This window comes from Xenia sp. Carnegie-2017, unplaced genomic scaffold (genome assembly GCF_021976095.1).
Source record: "Xenia sp. Carnegie-2017 unplaced genomic scaffold, XeniaSp_v1 HiC_scaffold_1, whole genome shotgun sequence".
NCBI classification, from domain to species: Eukaryota; Metazoa; Cnidaria; class Anthozoa; order Malacalcyonacea; family Xeniidae; genus Xenia; species Xenia sp. Carnegie-2017.
Genome location: NW_025813402.1, coordinates 8,037,412 through 8,058,723, shown reverse-complemented (window position 1 = coordinate 8,058,723; position 21,312 = coordinate 8,037,412). Strand labels below are relative to the sequence as shown.

Here is a 21,312-nt window from a genome sequence, read left to right as displayed (position 1 = left end):
ATAAATATCCTACAACTAATTGGATTTTACAAAAAAGACTGAAAATTGCTCATTTTCCAAAATACAAAACAGCTATGCTAGATTAAAGTTGACTACGGAAAGCCAGATTGGAACCCTTAATCTTAGTTAATTAGGTGATTAAAATTTAACAATATCTGTTGCTTCTTTGTTTACGGGAAATCGTACATGAAAATTCAGCGTAACAATCATAATTACCGAACTACCTTTAGAATCGTTTGAAAAAGGAAAAAGGAAGCTTGCTTGCTTTGATGTATAAAATCACTTATGATTTCGTCCATTTGGATGAAGAATATTTCAAAAGAGTACCGGCACTTAGAAGAGCGGCGTCAATCAAACGTTAATTGACAGGAAGAAAGCATATTTATATATATTCTGCTTTTTTTGGCTAGTTTCTTTTGAAAAAATTTTGCTTTCAATTGATGTCTCAGACTAGAACTAGCCATAATTAAAAAAGTGTAAATACTGTATATGTATAGCCAGCGCAAAGGACGTTGCTATTTGAATTTTCATTGCAATTTTCCCAACTGCTGTATGAACAGGAATTGTTTACGGATGACGTGGTATTGTGATGCAAGTTAAGATTAAGGTTAAGATTCATCATCGTTATCGAAGATGATGCACGATAATGATGAAACAATTGCTTGATCATGTGATCATTTGAAAGAGTTAGAGATACTAATGAGAGATTTGGCGGGCATTTAAAATGAGAAAATACTTGACTGAAAAATGCACGTACTTCATGTTAAATCATTTGTAAAATAAAAATATAAATGAAGTCAGAATTGTGCAAAATAGTGAATGGTTTAGCTGTTATAAAAACATCACACAAAGAAGCAAAATTTTGTAATACTATTTGTTAATATATATTTTTGTAGTAAGTGTTATAAAAACATCACACAAACAAGCAAAATTTTGAAAAACTATTTGTTAATATATAATTTTATAGTAAGGTACACACGAGATCATTTGTTCGTGATGTGATGTCTTAATCAAAAACTAAAATTCTGGACTGAACTTGAAACTTCGTGTGACGTTTTTTCTAGTCAATTGATCATTTGTAGGCTCCAAACCACCAATTGGTTGTAGACAACTGGTTTTCTGTGCAACGAAACTTATTATTGGTTGTACCGTAGAAGCCAAAGTTGTCTTCTGAAACCACAGAACCAGTGGAAGGATTCAGATCACAGCCCGTAGCATAGCTATCAATATGGGCCGCGTATGCACCCAATACTTGCCACCATTTCGACGTACATTGAGCGCACTGATGACCACGGATGTTTACAAACTCTACTTTCTTACAAATACCATTGCCAGTAAAGGTCATGACATCAAAATCAGAAATTTTTGCTCTTACATAATCTCTATAGTCAACTTTGTTTGTTGGATAACTGCATGTTGCTCTCCAGTGAGTTGACTGTGATTTCAGATAATTCATTTGAGAGTGGCTCATACGATAGATCCCCCAGTTTGGTGATTGCTCGTTTATTGGGACGTTCTGCAGCAGGGCCCTGGCATTCATTGAATTTGTTAACCTGTTCTTCAACGCAAAAGACATGACCAACGTCCAAGCTGACCCAGGTTCTGAAGTCAAGTCACAGTACACTGTAATGATTTTGTTGGTGTTAAAATCATAAATATCATAAAAACCATCAGATTTGTATCCTTTTCTCAGATAATCCACGCAACTTTTAGAGCTGATGTCAAACTACGTTCGAAAAAAAATTAAAAGATTGCAATGTTTTGTAGAACACATGTTTTTAATGTGATACAGGATTGGGCATATATATGATATATAAATTTTAAAAATCCAAATTTTCAAAATGTTATCCTCAGTGCCTGTTTGCGAGCATACCTCGTTGAAATTCTGTCAGGATTCACAAACGTTCTATTCCAGTATTTATCTCTTTAAATTGAATAAGTTTGAAACAAACCTTTTTGGGGGTCTCAACATCAGCTGACTCCATAACGTTGACTTGGAGAATGAAAAGCGTGAAGAGTAGGGAAGGTAGAAAAAATAATTCCATTGCTTGTTTTGTTTTACGACTCAATTCACTATTTCAAAGCCGTGTGTCGCTTATCTTCTTCCGAGAGGAACAGCTAGCTGCAAGTATAAATGACGATGCCCTTTTTATAACAAAGCTTCGCCCTATCAACCTGTCATCAATCAATACTAATGCGTAGATCATGATTGAAAGAACACTGTCGTTAATCATTATGAAAGCAACAACATAATGGTGATGATTGAAATAGCTACTTTGACGTAAATACGGTAAGTTGTTTTTTCTCTCGATTAAAAACAGGAAATTCTTATCTAGCTTGCTCAAGAGATTAGTTTCATACCCGAGGAATTAAGGTTGTGATTTAATGATGTATAACATTTCATCCATACAGAAACCATTGTTCAGTTAGTTATATTTTTGTTTCCGATTAGGAATTTAAATAACGGTGAAATACCACTTTATTTTGATGCACGAACTATTTGTGGAAGCGGCGTCTTGTCTAATATTGCACGGGTGTCGTGGAAGACGTGTATTTTCGGAAAATGGCATGAAAAATTAAATTATTGCTGCATTATAGTATAATGCAATAAAAAAATATGATCCCTTTACAATAAAAAATGTAATTTTATCTGGAAGAAGCGCCCTTATTCTTAGTATGCAATTTAAATAAAAGTTGTATCGGATTTATGCAGCTTTTTCCGATGTAAAATTTGGGCCTTCAACGTTGTTGTTTCATTTTTGTTGCATCATTGGAGTTATTGAGTTCCTTTATCATTTACCCGAGATTTAATTTCGAAAGTGATTAAGTATAGTCGCTTTAATATGTGTTCAACTGCGTTTTTGAAAGAGCAAAAATGCATTTTTATCGATTTCTTTCAATAAAATACCCAATGCAAGCAAGTTTCTGTTGTAAAAAAAACCCAAAAAACAATGCGTTTTCTTTGATTTTGTAATGAACCAAAAATATGATTTGTGTTATAAAAACAAATGTCAAGCCATATTGCTGCATTGCCATATTGCTCAAAACATAAATTACATTTCAATGTCAACCATGCCCAACGTTTAAAAGATTAAGTCACTTCAAAGACTTCTTTAAACAAAAAACCTAGTTTGCCTTGCTCTTGCTTGTGCTACGCATAATTTTAAACTGCAAACCAGTGAAATCAAACATCTTTCAAACATATGTATTTTTGTTTTACGAAAAATGAACGTCATCAAAAAAATACGTACGTCATTTGTCATAGGATTAGCGGACCTATAATGTCAGCATGTGCATGATTTTATCAAATACCAAATGTATCAAATTAAATACATTTCGTCTTGATGATCCAAAGTTTGCCTTCTTTATCAGTTTACAAACTTCCCCTTGAAATTGAAATTTGTGATATTGATGAAATGAGTCGTTTGCGTGTGTGTCTTACTGAAAAGTATTTAACTTACAGGTATTTTAATCTTGATTATAAACAGGAAATTCTTATTGTGATTAAATTATCCGATTTTAAACTTAAGTTTTTAACTGTAAGTTATATAACAGTGTTTTTGAGAGAACCCAAATACATTTTTTACAGTTTCTTTTAGCTAAAATAAACTATGCAAGCAAGCTCCTGTTGAAAAAAACTACAAAAAGTTAGTTTTATTTGATTTTCTATGAAATCAGATATGCGATTTTTGTTATAAAAATAAAATTCAAACCATATTGGTATATTGTTACGTTGCTCAAAACATAAATTACATTTAAATGTGAACATTCCAAGTGAACGTACCCAACGTTAAAAAAAATCAGTAAAACATTTCTTTGAACGAAAAACCTAGTTTGCCTTGAGGCTTTACAAACAAGTAAAAGAAAACACATTACAACCTATGTACTTTTTTTACCAAAAATTTACGCTATTAAAAAATACGTGCGTCATTTGTCATAGGATTAGCTGACCTATAATGTCAGCATATGCGTCATTTTGACAAATACCAAATGTATCAAATTGAAACATTAGGTTTTCATGATCCAAAGTTTGCCAATTTACAAGCTTCCCCTTGAAATTGAAATTTGTGATATTGATGAAATGAGGCGTTTGCATGTGTGTCTTACTAAAAGGTATTTAACTTACAGGAATTTCTAATCTCGAATAAAAACAGGAAATTCTTATTGTAGCGAGAGACTTGCCGAGCGGAAATCGAATTCGTGTGATAAAAATTAATGCCCAACATAAAGTTCTGATTAGAGCCATAGAAATAGACCAAAAAAAAACGAATTGTAAAGTTAAATTTATTGTGACGTTTCGTCTTTACTCAAGACATCTTCAGACAAATAATAAATAGGATGTTAAGACAAGATATTATATTTAAGCAGGAGACTAATGAAAGTTTGTAAGTAAGTGGGATGAAGCTGTGGAAGTTAGTGAAAAGGCCAGTGAAAGTAGGTTTGCGGTAGACGGAAGTGGTGAATTTTCCATTAGTACGAGAGATATCAATGTCAAGAAATGAGAGCTTTCTGTTTTGTTCGACTTCAGCTGTGAAAGTGATGTTAGGGTGTTGTCGGTTCAGATAGTCAAGAAAGAGAGGGACGTGATCAGAGGAATGAAAAAGTAAAAAACAGTCGTCAACGTAGCGTCGGTAAAGTAGCGGTTTAAATGTCCTTCTTCATTTAAAGCTCTCATTTCTTGACATTGATATCTCTCGTACTAATGGAAAATTCACCACTTCCGTCTACCGCAAACCTACTTTCACTGGCCTTTTCACTAACTTCCACAGCTTCATCCCACTTACTTACAAACTTTCATTAGTCTCCTGCTTACTTCACCGCATCTTCAATCTTTGCTCTACTTACGAAAATTTTCATACACAACTCGAATTTACCAGAAAGTCACTCACCAAAAACGGCTTTCCTTCACGCATAATTGACCAAATCACACGTCGCTTCCTTAACAACACCTTTGCCCCTAAACCACCTGTCTTGACTGCTCACAAAATGCCCATCTATTTCTGTCTTCCTTTCACCGGCATACACTCCCTTCAAATTCGCACACAAATCAATAGCCTTTGTGCTGCAGCCTTCCCACATATATCCATTAAATTTGTTTTCCGCCCTTCTCAACGTATCTCTTCTTTCTTCCCCTTTAAGGACAAAATTCCCAAGCCTCTGAGATCTGGTGTAGTCTATTTATTCAAGTGTCGAAGCTGCAACGCCTCGTATGTGGGTCAAACCACACGTCATCTACACACCAGATTTTCGGAGCCCTTGGGAATATCCCCCCTTACAGGCAACCAAGTTTCCCACCCTGCATCATCAAGCATTCTTGCTCACATTAACGCAACTGGACACACCCCCAACTTAGACGACTTTAAAATAATCTCCTCTTCCAACGATACTTATGAACTCTCCATTCATGAAAGCCTTCTAATCAATAAATACAAGCCTTCACTTAATGTGCAAGGAAACTCCATTCCACTTAACCTCTTTTAATTTCTCTTTATTTTACTTCCTAACTTCCTTATCATGTATCCATTCGACACCGCTTCCTTTAGTAGTAATTTAACACCTTTTTGTAAATACAATATCTTGTCTTATCATCCTATTTATTATTTGTCTGAAGATGTCTTGAGTAAAGACGAAACGTCACAATAAATTTAACTTTACAATTCGTTTTTTTAGTCTATTTCTATGGCTCTAATCAGAACTTTATGTTGGGCATTAATTTTTATCACACGAATTCTTATTGTAATTAAATGATCCGATTTTAAACTTAAGTTTTTAACTAGCAGTTTTCATATAGGGCAGTCAAATTGTGGAACAATTTAGACAAAGATGTGAAAAATTCCAAGTCTCTTGATTCTTTTAAGAAAGCTTTAAAAGATCTTTTGTAGTTCCATCTTGTAATGTTACCTTTATCTTTAAAATCCTTTTAATAATAATCTTTTTTACATACATTTATAAGACAAATATGTATATGTATTCAATTTTGTAAATAGCTACTGAAAAGCCCTATAGGGAGTACCTATTGTTAGTCATTAAAGTTCATTAAAGTTCTAGCCATGCCCTGGTCAGTTTTATAAAAGAGTCTTTATGTCATTATGACACATGATTATAAGAAAAATTAATGTAACAAGTAATTGGTATTTAACTTTGGATACACATTTAAATGGAATAAATTTTTATAAGGTAATGCATGAAATTCAAAAGAATTAAAAAGTAATGTATTTTTGTTCACGTATTTCAAGTTTGGAAGAATATTGAATTTTACATAAGCAAATAGCAAAAGGATATAAAGATTAAAGTAGGATAAGACGATATGCAAAATAAGAACATAAAAGAATTATATAAGGATAATAAGAACGAGACATAGCTACAAATAAGCAGATGAATAGGATTGGAGTTCCCCTGATTGTAGGAGAGGATAATTGGTGTTTTCCTGATTTTATTGAAAGAGTTTCTGGACAAATCATATATGTATCCAAAGAAGACAAAATATTTTAAAACCTTCAAATGTGGTAGTACACGTGTCCTTCAGATTCGAGATACGAAAGGATCTATTTCGTTTAAACTTGCTTATGCAAACCTCGGAGACGTTTGTGAGAATTCTCGACCAGTCGGTCATGGGCAATCAACTTTCTCTCTAAGGCTAGCCCTGATCTGCTCTTGAGTTCTCCTAAAGGTCTCCTTGGCTTTCATAAGCCTGTGCATACAAAGTAAACATTTTTTTTGTCTTAAATAATGCAAAAGTCATTATTAAAAAAACCCTTCTATTGATAAATATAACAATGTCATGGTAATACGAAGATGTTTAGGGCTTAAAAATGCATTCTTTCGTCATGCATCAAACCCGCAATGTTTAAAATATTTCACATGTTTGTTATAAATTGTTTTATACATTCCTCATACAGTTTCTCATCTTTGGAAGTTTACAATGAGTTCTTCATATGATTAATTTCCATGTGAAATTTTTCGTGTTTGCACTTGTTTATGCAAACCTCAGAGACGTTTATGAGAACGATCGAGCAGTCGAGAAAGTCTACCAACATTTGCCGGTGATAAAAGTGCTTCCACTTGTTAAAATATCCAGTACTTACAAAATTTGCATGTCATCAAAAAAGACATACGTCATTCATCCTATGTAAGCCATATTAGCTAACCTTGAAACGTGACAATGAAAATTACCTAAATTTAACGTATGAAACATGAATGACACGATTAGTTGACCATGAAGGTTATTGATGAATTACATTGAACTTATGAAACATGAACCTTATAATTAAATTTAGTGAATACAAATGCATGAGTGTCCTGCAATAATCCTGCATTTGCAAATGCCTTATTCTGCTACACTCAAACTGCATTTTAAAATACAAGTGTATAGCTAATGCATTTATTATGTAAACAATCATGCAAGCTAGCAAAAAGTTTTCTAAATTAAAAACAGGAAGAGGATCTTATTTAAGTGACATCTGAAACATTTGAAAAACGAAGACAAGTCACACATAAGAATCCGAATTCAAACCGATTTCCTATCCTACGACTAACAACATGCTAATGGTACGATGAAAAATTATGGTAATATGGTATTCTTGGTGATGTTGATGTTCAAGGCAATAACGATGTGTCCTGAGTGGAATGTTATCTGTCAACACAAATGAAAAGGATTACTCCAAAAGGTTCATGTTCTGTTCAGTTTATATTATGTTATCGTTGATTTACATCCACCCACCTCGGTACGTATAAGAAGGACATAAAAGACTTACAGGAATAAGAAGAAAGAGACGTACAAATTAAACATAAAAACAAAACAAGATACATAAACAACTGATCTGCCAGAATTGGATCCGAGTTCCCCGGCCTGATTGTGGGAGATAGGGATTTGAGTTTTTCTAATTTTATTGATCCTGATTTACTAGCAAGATGCTTCCTTCTGAATTGAATGTTATTTTGAGAACCCATTTTGATTCAACCAAAACTATACTTCAATAGTTTTGATTTTGAAGAGAACTACCGCTAACTAAGGTTGTCGAAACGGTGGTAAACATTGACAGCTAACTAATCCTTCTCAGGTTTTTATTAACCTATATAATCTAATACATCTGCAAAAATCTATATACAGATGTTTAAAGTAAATATATGTTTAAGCTTATTGAACGTTTTCTGCTTCTCTCTAGCTCTGAGGCAAGGTTCGTCATAAGATTTCCAATTTTCAATATGAGCAGTCTTAGTGGTAAAATAGATAGTTGTAAAACTTAAAATAGGCAGTTCTCAAAATTCACTTTCAAAGAAAATATTTTGAATTATGTTCCTAAACATGAAAATATTATAGCTACAATAGGAATTTTTTCTCTTGTTTATCTGTGAAACAAACTCAAAAACTTTAAACGTCTTACTATGTTTGAATAATTCTTTCGAGGTTCATTTTGATTTTGTCTTGTTTTTTTTTGTTGAAATATGTCTTAAAAAATTAACGTTTTTTGAATTGTGCTCTCAGAAATAATGGAAATGCATGCAGAGATCCCTGTTGAATTACAATAGCTAAATATAAAGTGTAAAAATCTTTGAAGAACGTTATGAGGATGAAAACTTACGAAATATGAATCCTATGAGTAAATTTAGTTTATAAAAATGCACGTGTGTCCCGCATTTGCCAGTGCACTATTTTACTGCACGAAAACCCCATTTTATGAGTTTTCAAGTTTACAATGAAAGGTTGCAGAAAATTTTCCCAATTAAAAACAGAGGGATCTTAGTGTCATTACTCATGCACAAGCGATGTCTCTAGTACTCGAAAAACGAAAGTACTTGAACTATAAAAGGTAATGATCTGATTTTAAGCTTCTCTTTGATCAGTTCAAAGTATGTGACTTAAAAAAATTCCGTTTATGTGATAAGGGTATTTTCATAAGTTCATAACTATGAAAGATAGAAAATGATTATTGTGGATGTTATGAAGGTCAGCATTTGTAGTTTATAAGCATAATCTTTAGTTTATAGAATAATCATTGAATTTGATTTACTGAAAGTTTCAGACAACACTCAACTAAAAATTATTTTTCTATGCCAAAAAAAACATGATAACCACAGCCAATGAGCAACATATGTCTTTTTTTTGAATTAGTGTATTTGATCGTTGATGTTCACACAACCAATTGGCACCAAATGTCATTTCTTTAATCAGCTATCGCTTTCGTGATTCTGTTGCATCATTATCATTTTTTACAATGCTTTTGTGCAGTGTGCTTGAGACAAGCTTTTTGTATATGTTGAATTCCTGAGAAAGAGTTTTCCGCAGACTTTTTTCTTAGCTACCTACTACTAAGTGTAAGAGAAAAAAATTCCTTGCCAAAGCAACTCTTAACGAAAAGTAAATTTAACAGCAACCAATAAAATAGCATGATAGCATCAGTTTAGCCATCCTGAACAAATCTAAAAGATCAGCCCAAAGCTATTCTTCCAAAACCAGAAACACACATCGTAAAAAGTTTTTAAATGAATTGAGAAGAACTATGAAACAAAAGTTACAGCAAAAGAAATTGAAAATGGCATTTTAACATATTTTAAACTTCATCAAACTAATTCTTGCTATAGTTTCTATATCAAACTTGAAAAAGAAAACGTGAGCAAGGTATTCAAAATTTTTTTTCAATAATCTACATTTATTTATGCATTTGTTCTTAAAGTAAAAAAGTGAAATGTTAAACGAAACTCTAAGTTTTTTATAACGCTTTTTCTTGAGAAATGATTATTTATAAGCTCCAAACCACCAGTTTGTTGTGGAAACCTGATTATTTTCTGTGCAACGGAACTTATTGTTAAACACACCATAGTAGCCAAAGTTATCCTCAGAATATACAGAACCAATGCGAGCGTCAAACTGACAACCTGAAACACTACTCTCAATGATTGCTAATTAGGTATTTCACACTTGCCACCATTTCGACGTACACTGAGCGCATTGATGACCACGGATGTTTACAAACTCTACTTTCTTACAAATATCAGAACCAGAAAAAGTCATCACATCAAGATCAGAAAACTTTGATCTCACATAATCTATATAATCAACTTTGTTCTTTGGATAACTGCACGTTACTCTCCAATGGGTTGACTGGGACTTCATATAATTCATTTGAGAGTTGCTCATACGAGAAATATCCCAGTTGGGTGATCACTCATTTATGGGGACATTCTGCTGGAAGGTCCTACTTTGCAACGAATTTGTTAACTTGTTCTTCAAAGCATACGACATGACCAACGTCCACGCTGACCCAGGTTCTGAAGTCAAGTCACAGTAGACATGAATGATTTTGTTGGTGTTGAATTCATAAATATCATAAAAACCATAAGACCTGAATCCTTTTCTCAGTTAATACACACAGCTTCTTGGGCTGATGTCAAACTTTATTGGAAAAAATAAAAATATTGCACATTTTCATGACACATGTTTTTAACTTGATATGAGATGATGAGGCATATATGTTTTGAGGAAATCAAAAATTAAAATCTTTGACACATGCATGGTCTTCGAGTGGTGGCAGCATGTTTAAAAATATACTTCGTCAAGATATGTAGTCAGATTGAAAGGATCTCTACCAAGATATGCCGATGATAAAAGTGCTTTTGCAAAAGTAGGTACGACACATGCAAGACATCCGTTATTCATCATACGATAAGCTGACCTTAAAGTCAGCCAAACGTCATGACAATAAAAATTGCCTACTTTGAACTCATGAGATATAATTGAATTTAGTAAATACAAGTGCATGAGTGTCGTCCATTTGCAAATGCATTATTTTACTGCCCAAAGACTGCATTTTATAATGCAAGTTTAGAATGCATTTTTTATGTGCGTAAACAGACAAGCTTGGAAGAAAAGTTTCGAATTAAAAGTAGGAAGATCTTATTGTCATGCGCAGCGACATCTCACTCGAAAAACGAAAGTGCTTCAACAAGTCACATGTAAGGATTTGATTTCAAACTTGTCTTTGGTCAGTTCAAAACTAAAACCAATGGACAACATTTTTCATTTCTTTCAACAGCAATTGGCTGTGTACCTTTGTCTCTCTAAACCATATGTAATCCAGAAGCATCATTATCATACATTGCAATTAATGTTTATATGACGTGTGCTTGAGATAAATTTTTTTATGTTTCTAACTCCTGACAAAGACTCGTTTTTTGCTACAAAAATAATTTATTTCGGTACATTCAAATTTTATTTTTAGAACCACCAAAGCAACTTTAAACTTAGGGTAAATTAAACAACAAGCAACACAGCAATATGTTAAAATCAGTTTAGCCATTTTGATATTTAGAAAAATTAATAAGGTTATCAGAGTGATGCACCATATTTTAATTTAAAGCAGACAGCAAGGAAAAGGCAGTGTCAAGATAGTTGATCATGAATGTGTTTTCATTGACTGGGTAATGCTTTCTAATTACTCTGGGTACCCGTAGGGTATACGGAATTTTTGCCTGTGTATTTCTTCGTTGTCGTAAATTAGCAATTCCACAGTAGCCCACTCGTCGCGCATAACAAATATCCACATTAGCTATTCAGTATTGCTAAATTGCAATATTATTAAGGTTATCGAAATTTTGCCAACAATTCACCAAAGTTTCATCTGAGTGATTACGAACTACAATAATACCACGAGACAAAGTATATTCTGCAACGAAGGCTTGCAACCACAGTACCGATAAACTCGCCTGCTTGAGTCGAAGCGAGGATTGCATTAATCCGAAAAAAGTGTAGGAACATTTAGCACAAGCTCAACCACTCAGGTAAGATAACAAATAATTATATTTGATGAGTAGAGGTACCAGAGTTACGTTTGTATAATTTTTGCTTGTTGCTGCGTTGCGTAAATGTGACATCTCAAACACTTGAGAAACAAAGGTGCTTCGACAAGTCACGTATAAACCGATATCACGTTTCAAACCGATATCATGAAATAGGTCAGTTCAAAACCACAATCAATAAGTAATAGAGGCCATTTCTTTCGTCAGCTATCAGCTATGCACTTTTATCTCTAAATATGTGATCCAGTAGCATCACAGTAGACTGTCAAAAAGCATGAAAAGCATGACATCACTGTGATCAGTAGATTGTCATGCTTTTCAATGCTTGGGTGCAGTGTGTTTAAGACAAGTTTTTTGTATGTTTCAAACTCTACCCACAGACTTGTTTTTTCTAAGTTGACGTTACAAGATTAATGCAGTTATTTGAATATATTCAAATTGTATTGCCAGAACTACCTTTGCAACTAAACTTAAAGTAAGTCAAACAACAAGCAGCACAATAATATGTTAACATTAATTTTGCAATAAAGAGGCAGCAAGGCAAAGTTAAGGTCAAGGTATTGTTCTACGTGCTTATGAGTAGCTCACTGAATGATCCAGTTTTTGTCAAAACGAATTCTTGCAACTCGATGTATTAAAAGTAGTTTGGCGACAAAGCTAATAGTTTTTAATTTCTAAACAAATTTCAAATGAAAAAAGTTACTTTGCAGGAATGAATCGCAAATGTATTGAGGAGAGAGGGAGTGGACCGAGCAATGGGGTTGGAATTTATGTATTTTTTCACAAGCCAGATGATTTCATTGAAAGGGTGTTAGTCCATGGTCGTTAACGTTCTGATCCTTTACTATTATAAGTTCGTTCACCTATCAATAACTATGGTGTTATCAATAACTCATCACAAATATAATTTGCACTGAATGGAAATCGTTCCAACACTCTTCTTTCCCTTTTGCTTGAAGTATATCAGACACAGTAATATTTGCAAATAGCATTCAATACCATTGTTATATCATCTCCACTTTCCACAGAGGAACAATTTTAAATCTGAGACAATGTAAAATATAACAACAATACAACAAACTCCCATTTGTAACAACGATGATTGCCACGTTATAACACGCATGCGTCAATTGACCAAAACATGCCAATCCAACATGGCGGTTACAAACTCCGAAATAGTCGAAAGATTCTCATCTATTTTGGTCTGTTTATACTGTTGCTATACATTTCTATAACCTTTTACTCAGCGTACAGTTTGTTCGAAAATACAAAAAACTTGAGTAATAGTAAAAAAATTAACGTTTTTCAAGCATCTACAGTAAATGGAAATAGTATTCGCGACGAGCAGAATTTGGTCCAGGTTGAAGTGTGGGGAAAGGCCGCCATTGGGCTCTACTTTTGGGAGCATATCATGGAAGGACGTCTTCAAAGGCACGACAATGAGCTTGTAAAAGTAGGTGAAAAAAATAATTAATAACATTAAATTCAAGTTTAGAACAGGAGCAGGAATTATACCCCAAAATGCTCCACGCGGAGCCGAAAATCTTGTTCTTATAATAAATGGAAGAACTGAAGAAAAAATAAAATTTGCTAAAATGTGGCTAGACTCATTAAGAAAACTGCCCAAATTAAAAAATACTGCCGTGATCTTATTGGGTAATCAGCAGTGTAACAATGAGTGGTTATTACCATATATGGTAAATGAAGGTGGATCAGTTCGCATTGCATTCATTGTGTACGATATTACAAATTTGAATTACAATACATTTCAATGGCCATTAGGTGTAGCAACCTATAGAAAATTTCATAAAATTAACCCCCATGAAATAGAAATATCAAAGTATCGGCCTTACAAGTGTAACTTTCTGGGAACAGTGTATCGCAATTCTTCAAGGGAAATCCTCCAGAAGGTATTTTATGACAATAAGCTTTATTTAGCTTGTTATTTGAGACTAAGGGAGGAGTGGCAGCCAAATGAGAGTAAAGAGACTGCAGAAGAATACTATCACACTTTACTAAACAGTGATTTGACTTTGTGTCCTGTTGGTATAAATGCTGAGTGTTATCGTATCTATGAAGCATGCTCTCTGGGCTCTGTGCCTGTTGTTGAAGATGTCAGAACTCGAGGAAACTGTTCAATTGCACCCTTAAGACTTCTTAAATACTACAAAGCACCTTTTATTTATCTTAAATCATGGAAAGAGTTGCCTGGAATTCTGGAGAAAGAAAATCTTTTGACTTTTGAAGAAAAGAAAAACAGGAGGCTGAAGTTGCTTCAGTGGTATGAGATGTTCAAAAAAAAGCTTCAACACACATTTGTTGCGCAGTTGGAAAAAACACTTTTTAGTTCTAGCCTATAATGTGTTTGTCATGATTAGGTTGAATCGTGTAATGGAAATTTTGAAAGAGATTTCCCTAAATAACTAATATATATAATTAATAACAAATTAGGTTCATCAATCAAATAAAGCAGAGCGAAGAATTGCCAATTATGAACATGCCTCATCTATTATCAAGAAATTAATTTTTCCTTAAACCAGCGAACACTTTCCAGGTTTTCATGCAGCAATTTTTAATAGTAGACGAATTAATACAGAAATCAGTGGTAAAAAAGAAAAACTATTCTTTAAATTTATCAAGTAATAAAGAATCAACATGTCTGGCTTTGCTATTGTGAGCAGTGATCACATGTAAGCACCAAACCACCAGTTGGTTGTGGAAAGGTCGCTGGTTGTTCAACGAAATTTCTTGTTAGGCGTTGTGTAGTAGCCAAAATCATCCTCGTAACGTACAGCACCTGCGCTAGCATCGAACTGACATCCTCCCGGAATAGTGCTGTCGATGTGTGGTGCGTATCTGTTCAATAATTGCCACCATTTTGACGTACAGTAAGCGCATTAATGACCACGGATACTCCACTTTCTTACAAATACCAAATCCAGTAAAAGTCATCACATCAAAATCTGTGAACTTTGTTCTAACATAATCTCGATAGTCAACTTTGATCTTCGGATACTCGTATGTTACTCTCCAATGGGTCGACTGTGAATTCAGATAAGTCATTTGAGAGTTGCTCATACGATAAAGGTCAAAGTTGGGCGAGTTTTCGTTCACTGGAGCATTTTGTTGAAAGCCTTTCTTAGAGAGCTGTTCTATTACTTTGTTTTTCAATGCAAACGACATGACCAACGTCCAGGCAGATCCAGGTTCGGATGTCATGTCACAGTAAACAGTAATCATTTTTCTTGCATTGCAATCATAGATTTTGTAGAAATCATTCGATGTGTAGCCTTGTTTTAGGTAATCCAGACAGCTTTGAGGGGTAATTTCGAGCTATGATGAAAAAATGTCAGGTTTTAAATACATGACATATGGAAAAGTTTTGACTTAGACCTGCACACAATTATATCTTCTGTATGTTGAAGAATTTTACTTTTACTTGATGCAAATATACCCTGAGCGTTATTAAACAAATTTCCATAGTTTGTTTTGTTGTGGTTTCTGCGTTCGAATTGCTATTACAATAAGAAAGAATTCCATATATACGAGTTGTATGAATTTATGCACTGTTGTAATTGTGCACGTATAGCTTTTGGAGTTCTTTAAGAGCTTCCATAATTTATTGCAGTGGTCAACATTTTTATCCGTTGTATTAAATTCTGTGGAAGAATTTTTTTCATTTTGATTATCATTCTGAATGTGTGCGATAAAATTTAAAACTTGATAATTCAAAAGATACCTATTTACTTTTCATGGCCAATGTCTCACGTTTGATGAAAATTTAAATTCATTGGTACTTTATGTCTTTAGTCTTAACAAATGTTTTTAGAACAGGTGCATACTTTGACCTGCGGGTTTTTGCACTATTCCGCTCTTGCGTTCTCCGAAAGCATTTGTGGTATTAACTACAAACGTGCAAACGTAAACGGTGTTGTCCTTTTTATAGGAGAAACATATCTGTATCAACCTGTGGTCATTAATGATAATGCGTAGGTCATAATTGAAGCAACCCTTTCATCAATCAATATCAATGCGAAAACTTTAATTAAAAAAAAATTGTACAAAATAGGGAAGTTTTTCAATTCTGTTTCGTCAATTATGAAAGTTCTTGACTTTTTTTTTTGAATTTGAATTGATGGATGCGGCGGCGATGTGTAATAAAATCATTACCATCATATCATGTACTTTAGTTTTGTTTAAATTGACCTGTATACGTATAATGTTGTAGTCATCACCATTTTCATAAGTCGCGCTTGAATTGACCAATACGTGTTTATTGCACGTCTCAAGGATTTCATAAACACATTGCATTTCAGTTGGCAACTAAAAGTAAGTGCATGAAAATATATCCATTGCAATTAACAACACAATCGACGACAAACATTTAAAGTGAGCGATATTTGTTTTGAAAGAAACATGTTTTGCATATTCAATTCTGTGGAATGATCAATTAATTATATTTACAACTGTATTTATGTGACTGATGTTATTGGTATCAAATTATGCTGAGCTGAAGAGTCTAGAAATACAGGCTGAATATGGTGTTGATGTGATGAATTTATTTGTCATAATCATGTTTGATTTTTTGAATACGTAAAAAGAAACTATATTACAGTCTAAGTCATACAAAATAAAAAAAAACATCTTTATTTTAAAAAACACCATTCTATTCTCTTTCTTCACGAATTATGTGCATGGTTTTTGGAGTTGTGGATAAATTTGACAAATCGCCATCTCTCCACATACATCCAAGAACACACAACTAAAGACAGAAATTCACTCATTTCCAAACACCTCCACACTTCACAACTTAACTACTTGTGTACAACTAGTCATGTTCAAAAGAAGTCCTCTATCGTTTTAAAATATCAAACCAGACGTTAAAAACAAATTCATCACATCAACACCATATTCAGCCTGTAAATATTACTAAAGTATACAGTATAGATACCTAACACATCAGTAATATGACTATGATTATAAATAGGATTAATTGCTCATTTCGCTGCTCTGAAGATGGCATAACATATCTAGTAGTTTGCTTTGTTAATGTTGTGAACGACTTCCGAAATTTTACAAGCAACTGAAACACTTTTCAAACGTAAATATTTACGAAATTTGTATGTCATCAAAAAAGTTATACGTCATTCTTCACTCATTAAAATGCACGTATGCATAGAAATATTTATATCGTTCTTTTTAATAAGTGGATAAGTGCTTTTGTCCTCTATTTGCCAACATATTTGCTTATAACAGAAAACTGTAATATATGATTTGGTCATGAATTTTGTATGTATGTCTTGAACGTGACTTGGTAATTTATAGTTTTCATTTTTATGAGAACTTGCAACTTGGAAACGAAAATCCTATTTTTGATGATGTATTTTCAAGTTTTAAGCTCTACCGAAATTCTTGGTCAGTTGAAAATTACTCTCTGTCAAAAATTGTTTTCCTGAGATCTTATCACGTGACTTGGTTGTTAATGATTGACATTCATTTCATCCGTATAAGCTAATGACTTTTGGTGTTAAAAAGTATAGATATTTATAGCAAGTCTATCAGTTTAAATGTCAGAATTTCTGTGACTGTGATTAATTATGCTCAGGTAGGTTTACGAACATCATACTGCACTGTGTTCTTTTTATTGGGAACGTTTCTGTATCAACCTCTCATAATGTAAACGTCAAAAAAGCAAGTGCCTGTAGTAATGTTGTTGAACATGCCTCGATACGTTTTGTTAATAAATACATGCCTCATCATTGGATTATTTGACCTTTAAAATCAGTGTGAATGTCATAATTGAAGTGACAAACACCAAATGTATCAAAATACAATGAAACTCTAATAGTGTTATTTATAATTTCGTCATGCCTTCTGTATGTATGTCTTGAATAATGGGTTTGCTTTAAATTTCCATCTTTATAAGAACAGAAAATTCATATGCATACATAAGCAAAGCTAAACGTGTGATTTTAAGTGATTTGCTTTCAAGTTCTACCGAACTTCTTCTTGGTCAGAGACGGCGGAGGAAGGGTTGTGAGGGTGGTATTCATATGTACGTATATTTAATCCATTTCAATTCATAATGTAATTATCAAAAAATAGATGAAAGGATTTCGATGTTTTTTATCAATTTATCAATAGTTTGAATGGATTCATTATTTCATGTTCAACGAGCAACAACTGTCATTTCTCACAATTACAAAATGTATTACTGTTGTGTTTTACAAGAAATGTAAAAACGTCTGATTAGGAACGGTGCCATATTGTTAATTGAAAGGAGGTGCTTCATTCATATGTTTCTCCTAAATGCTCAGTTTGCAAGATACGTGGAAAGTTGGTCAGTCTTTAGCAGCTAAAGCCTGGCGATGAAATTAAACTATCATGGTGTTGAAAAGCGCTTAACAATGGCGTTTGCAAAACATAATTCTTAAAAACGTGTGAAATATGTTGGAATAAACTATGAAACTGAACACCACAATATTTCATATCTTGTGACTTCAGTTTTTGCCGTCTTTGACTAATTCTTATCCATTTCTTGATCAACTTAAGTAGATAAAACATAAAGGCAAATTATTGATATGCGTTTTATTGATATGGTTATATCTAGGTATACGTATCAATTCACATGACAGACTAGACTACAATCACTGCATTAAAAGTTTTGAAACGTTTCTTTTCACCAAATAACTATATGTAAGCACCAAACCACCAGTTGGTTGTGGAAAGGTCGCTGGTTGTGCAACGAAATTTCTTGTTAGGCGTTGTGTAGTAGCCAAAATCATCCTCGTAACGTACAGCACCGGCGCTAGCATCGAACTGACATCCTCCTGCAATAGTGCTGTCGATGTGTGGTGCGTATCTATTCAATAATTGCCACCATTTTGACGTACAGTAAGCGCATTGATGACCACGGATGTTTACATACTCCACTTTCTTACAAATACCAAATCCAGTAAAAGTCATCAAATCAAAATCTGTGAACTTTGCTCTTACATAATCTCGATAGTCAACTTTGATCTTCGGATACTCGCATGTTACTCTCCAATGGGTCGACTGTGATTTCAGATAAGTCATTTGAGAGTTGCTCATACGATAAAGGTCAAAGTTGGGCGAGTTTTCGTTCACTGGGGCATTTTGTTGAAAGCCTTTCTTAGAGAGCTGTTCTATTACTTTGTTTTTCAATGCAAACGACATGACCAACGTCCAGGCAGATCCAGGTTCGGATGTCATGTCGCAGTAAACAGTAATCATTTTTCTTGAATTGCAATCATAGATTTTGTAGAAATCATCCGATGTGTAGCCTTGTTTTAGGTAATCCAGACAGCTTTGAGGGGTAATTTCGAGCTATGATGAAAAAATGTCAGGTTTAAATGCATGACATATGGAAAAGTTTTATTGACTTAGACCTACACACAATTATATCTTCTGTATGTTAAAGAATTTTACTTTTACTTCATGCAATTATACCCTGAGCGTTATTAAACAAATTTCCATAGTTTGTTTTGTTGTGGTTTCTGTGTGCGAATTGCTATTGCAATAAGAAAGAATTCCATATATACGAATTGTATGGATTTATGCACTGTTGTAAATGTGCACGTATAGCTTTTGGAGCTCTTTAAGAGCTTCCATAATGTATTTTATCGCAGTGGTCAACTTTTTTATCCGTTGTTATAAATTCTGTGGAAGGATTTTTTCATTTTGTTTATCATTCTAAATGTGGGCGATAAAATTTAAAACTTGATAATTCAAAAGATACCTATTACATTTTCATGGCCAATGTCTGACGTTTGATGAAAATTGAAATTGTTCGGTACTTTACGTCTTATTCTTACAAATGTTTTTAGAACAGGTGCATACTTTGACCTGCGTGTTTTTACACTATTCCGCTCTTGCGTTCTCCCAAAGCATTTGTGGTATTAACTTATTGAAACATCAAACATAATGGCAAGAACGTCTCATGGCATATCGTAAGTGAAGAAGTTCAAAGTCTTGTCGTTTTAGTCTTGCGTGGTGAAACTAATTGTATTCGGACAGTTTGACCAACATATAGCCTCAATGGTGGAAATCAATATGTACGTGCAAAAATGCATTATGCTCACGCGGCAGCCAAATTACGTTACATTTTTGTTGATATCTATATGACTCGCAACTTCAAGTTGATTATTTTTGAACACCACCTCAAGTTTGAGTTGAGGTGTCAATGGCTTTAGCTACCTATAGACAGACCGACACTCGAGATTTTTTGTGACCATTACCTTATTAAATGTACATTATGTATAGGGCTCACAATAACATGCGTCGGAAAATTGTATTTCCTCAAGTCAAGATTGAATCGATTTTGAAACAAACCTTTTTTTGTTTCACAACGTCAGCTGACCCCACAGCATTAACTTGAAGAATGAAAAGCGTGAAGAGCAACGATGGTATAAACAATAATTCCATTTCTTGTTTTTTGAAGTGTGAATTCACAATTTTCAAAACAGTGTTGCCTATCTTGTTTAGAGACGAACGCTCAAGTGCTATCGTAAACGGTGTTGTCCTTTTTTATAGGGGAAGCAATTCTGTATCAACTTGTCGTCAATTAATGATAATGCGTAGATCATGATTGAAGAAACCCTTTCATCAATCAATATCAATGCGAAAACTTTAATTAAAAAAAATTTGTACAAAATAGGGAAGTTTTTCAATTCTGTTTCGTCAATTATGAAAGTTCTTGACTTTTTTTTTAATTTGAATTGATGGATGCGGCGGCGATGTGTAATAAAATCATTACCAACATTTCATGTACTTTAGTTTTGTTTAAATTGACCTGTATACGTATAATGTTGTAGTCATCACCATGTACACAGGTTGCGCTTTAATTGACCAATACGTGTTTATTGCACGTCTCAAGGGGTTCATAAACACATGGCATTTCAATTGGCAACTAAATGTAAGTGCATGAAAATATATCCATTACAATTAACAACACAATCGACGACAAACATGTAAAGTGAGCGATATTTATTTTGAAAGCAAACATGTTTTGCATATTCAATGCTTTGAAATGATTGATTAATTATATTTACAATTGTATTCATGTGACTGATGTTATTGGTATCAAATTATGCTGAAGAGTCTAGAAATACAGGCTGAATATGGTGTTGATGTGATGAATTTATTTGTCATAATCATGTTTGATTTTTTTGAACACGTAAAAAGAAACTATGTTACAGTCTAAGTCATACAAAATAAAAAAACCTCTTTATTTTAAAAAACACCATTCTATTCTCTTTCTTCAAGAATTATATGCATGGTTTATTGAGTTATCGTTAAATTAGACAAATCGCCATCTCTCCACATGCATCCAAGAACACACAACTTCAGACAGAAATTCACTCATTTCCAAACACCTCCACACTTTACAACTTAACTACATGTGTACAACTAGTCATGTTCAAAAGAAGCCCTCCATCGTTTTAAAATATCAAACCAGACGTTAAAAACAAATTCATCACATCAATACCATATTCA

General features: G+C 33.5%; 5 protein-coding genes across 5 annotated transcripts; 1 reads left to right on the top strand and 4 right to left on the bottom strand.

The window, feature by feature from the left end:
• Positions 1-931: 931 nt before the first annotated feature.
• On the bottom strand, positions 932-2,122 carry LOC124442668. Its single transcript, XM_046993163.1, has 2 exons — positions 1,953-2,122; positions 932-1,726 (listed from the first exon to the last, which is right to left on the bottom strand). The coding sequence occupies exons 1-2, from the start codon at positions 2,043-2,045 to the stop codon at positions 1,073-1,075; spliced, it is 747 nt and encodes a 248-aa protein (XP_046849119.1). The 5' UTR covers positions 2,046-2,122; the 3' UTR covers positions 932-1,072.
• Positions 2,123-9,736: 7,614 nt separating this feature from the next.
• On the bottom strand, positions 9,737-10,657 carry LOC124438492. Its single transcript, XM_046988650.1, is given in 3 exon segments — positions 9,737-10,133; positions 10,221-10,350; positions 10,588-10,657. Coding segments are annotated over 3 exon segments (597 nt in total).
• A 2,455-nt stretch (positions 10,658-13,112) lies between these two features.
• On the top strand, positions 13,113-14,452 carry LOC124441381 (ribitol-5-phosphate xylosyltransferase 1-like). Its single transcript, XM_046991841.1, has one exon. The coding sequence runs from the start codon at positions 13,392-13,394 to the stop codon at positions 14,154-14,156; it is 765 nt and encodes a 254-aa protein (XP_046847797.1). The 5' UTR covers positions 13,113-13,391; the 3' UTR covers positions 14,157-14,452.
• Positions 14,453-14,531: 79 nt separating this feature from the next.
• Positions 14,532-15,015, bottom strand: LOC124438479. Its single transcript, XM_046988644.1, has 2 exons — positions 14,711-15,015; positions 14,532-14,652 (listed from the first exon to the last, which is right to left on the bottom strand). The coding sequence occupies exons 1-2, from the start codon at positions 15,013-15,015 to the stop codon at positions 14,532-14,534; spliced, it is 426 nt and encodes a 141-aa protein (XP_046844600.1).
• Positions 15,016-18,369: 3,354 nt separating this feature from the next.
• LOC124441386 lies at positions 18,370-20,362 on the bottom strand. The gene is made up of 2 exons (XM_046991851.1): positions 20,149-20,362; positions 18,370-19,143 (listed from the first exon to the last, which is right to left on the bottom strand). The coding sequence occupies exons 1-2, from the start codon at positions 20,239-20,241 to the stop codon at positions 18,487-18,489; spliced, it is 750 nt and encodes a 249-aa protein (XP_046847807.1). The 5' UTR covers positions 20,242-20,362; the 3' UTR covers positions 18,370-18,486.
• Between the last annotated feature and the right edge of the window lie 950 nt (positions 20,363-21,312).

Coding starts and splice junctions, on each gene's coding strand:
- LOC124442668 (XM_046993163.1), bottom strand. CDS start 2,045: ATGGAATTATTTTTTCTACCTTCCCTACTCTTCACGCTTTTCATTCTC. Junction 1,727..1,952: donor ATGTTGAGACCCCCAAAAAG/GTTTGTTTCAAA, acceptor TTTCGAACGTAG/TTTGACATCAGCTCTAAAAG.
- LOC124441381 (XM_046991841.1), top strand. CDS start 13,392: ATGTGGCTAGACTCATTAAGAAAACTGCCCAAATTAAAAAATACTGCC.
- LOC124438479 (XM_046988644.1), bottom strand. CDS start 15,015: ATGACATCCGAACCTGGATCTGCCTGGACGTTGGTCATGTCGTTTGCA. Junction 14,653..14,710: donor GGTATTTGTAAGAAAGTGGA/GTATCCGTGGTC, acceptor ATTATTGAACAG/ATACGCACCACACATCGACA.
- LOC124441386 (XM_046991851.1), bottom strand. CDS start 20,241: ATGGAATTATTGTTTATACCATCGTTGCTCTTCACGCTTTTCATTCTT. Junction 19,144..20,148: donor ACGTTGTGAAACAAAAAAAG/GTTTGTTTCAAA, acceptor TTTTCATCATAG/CTCGAAATTACCCCTCAAAG.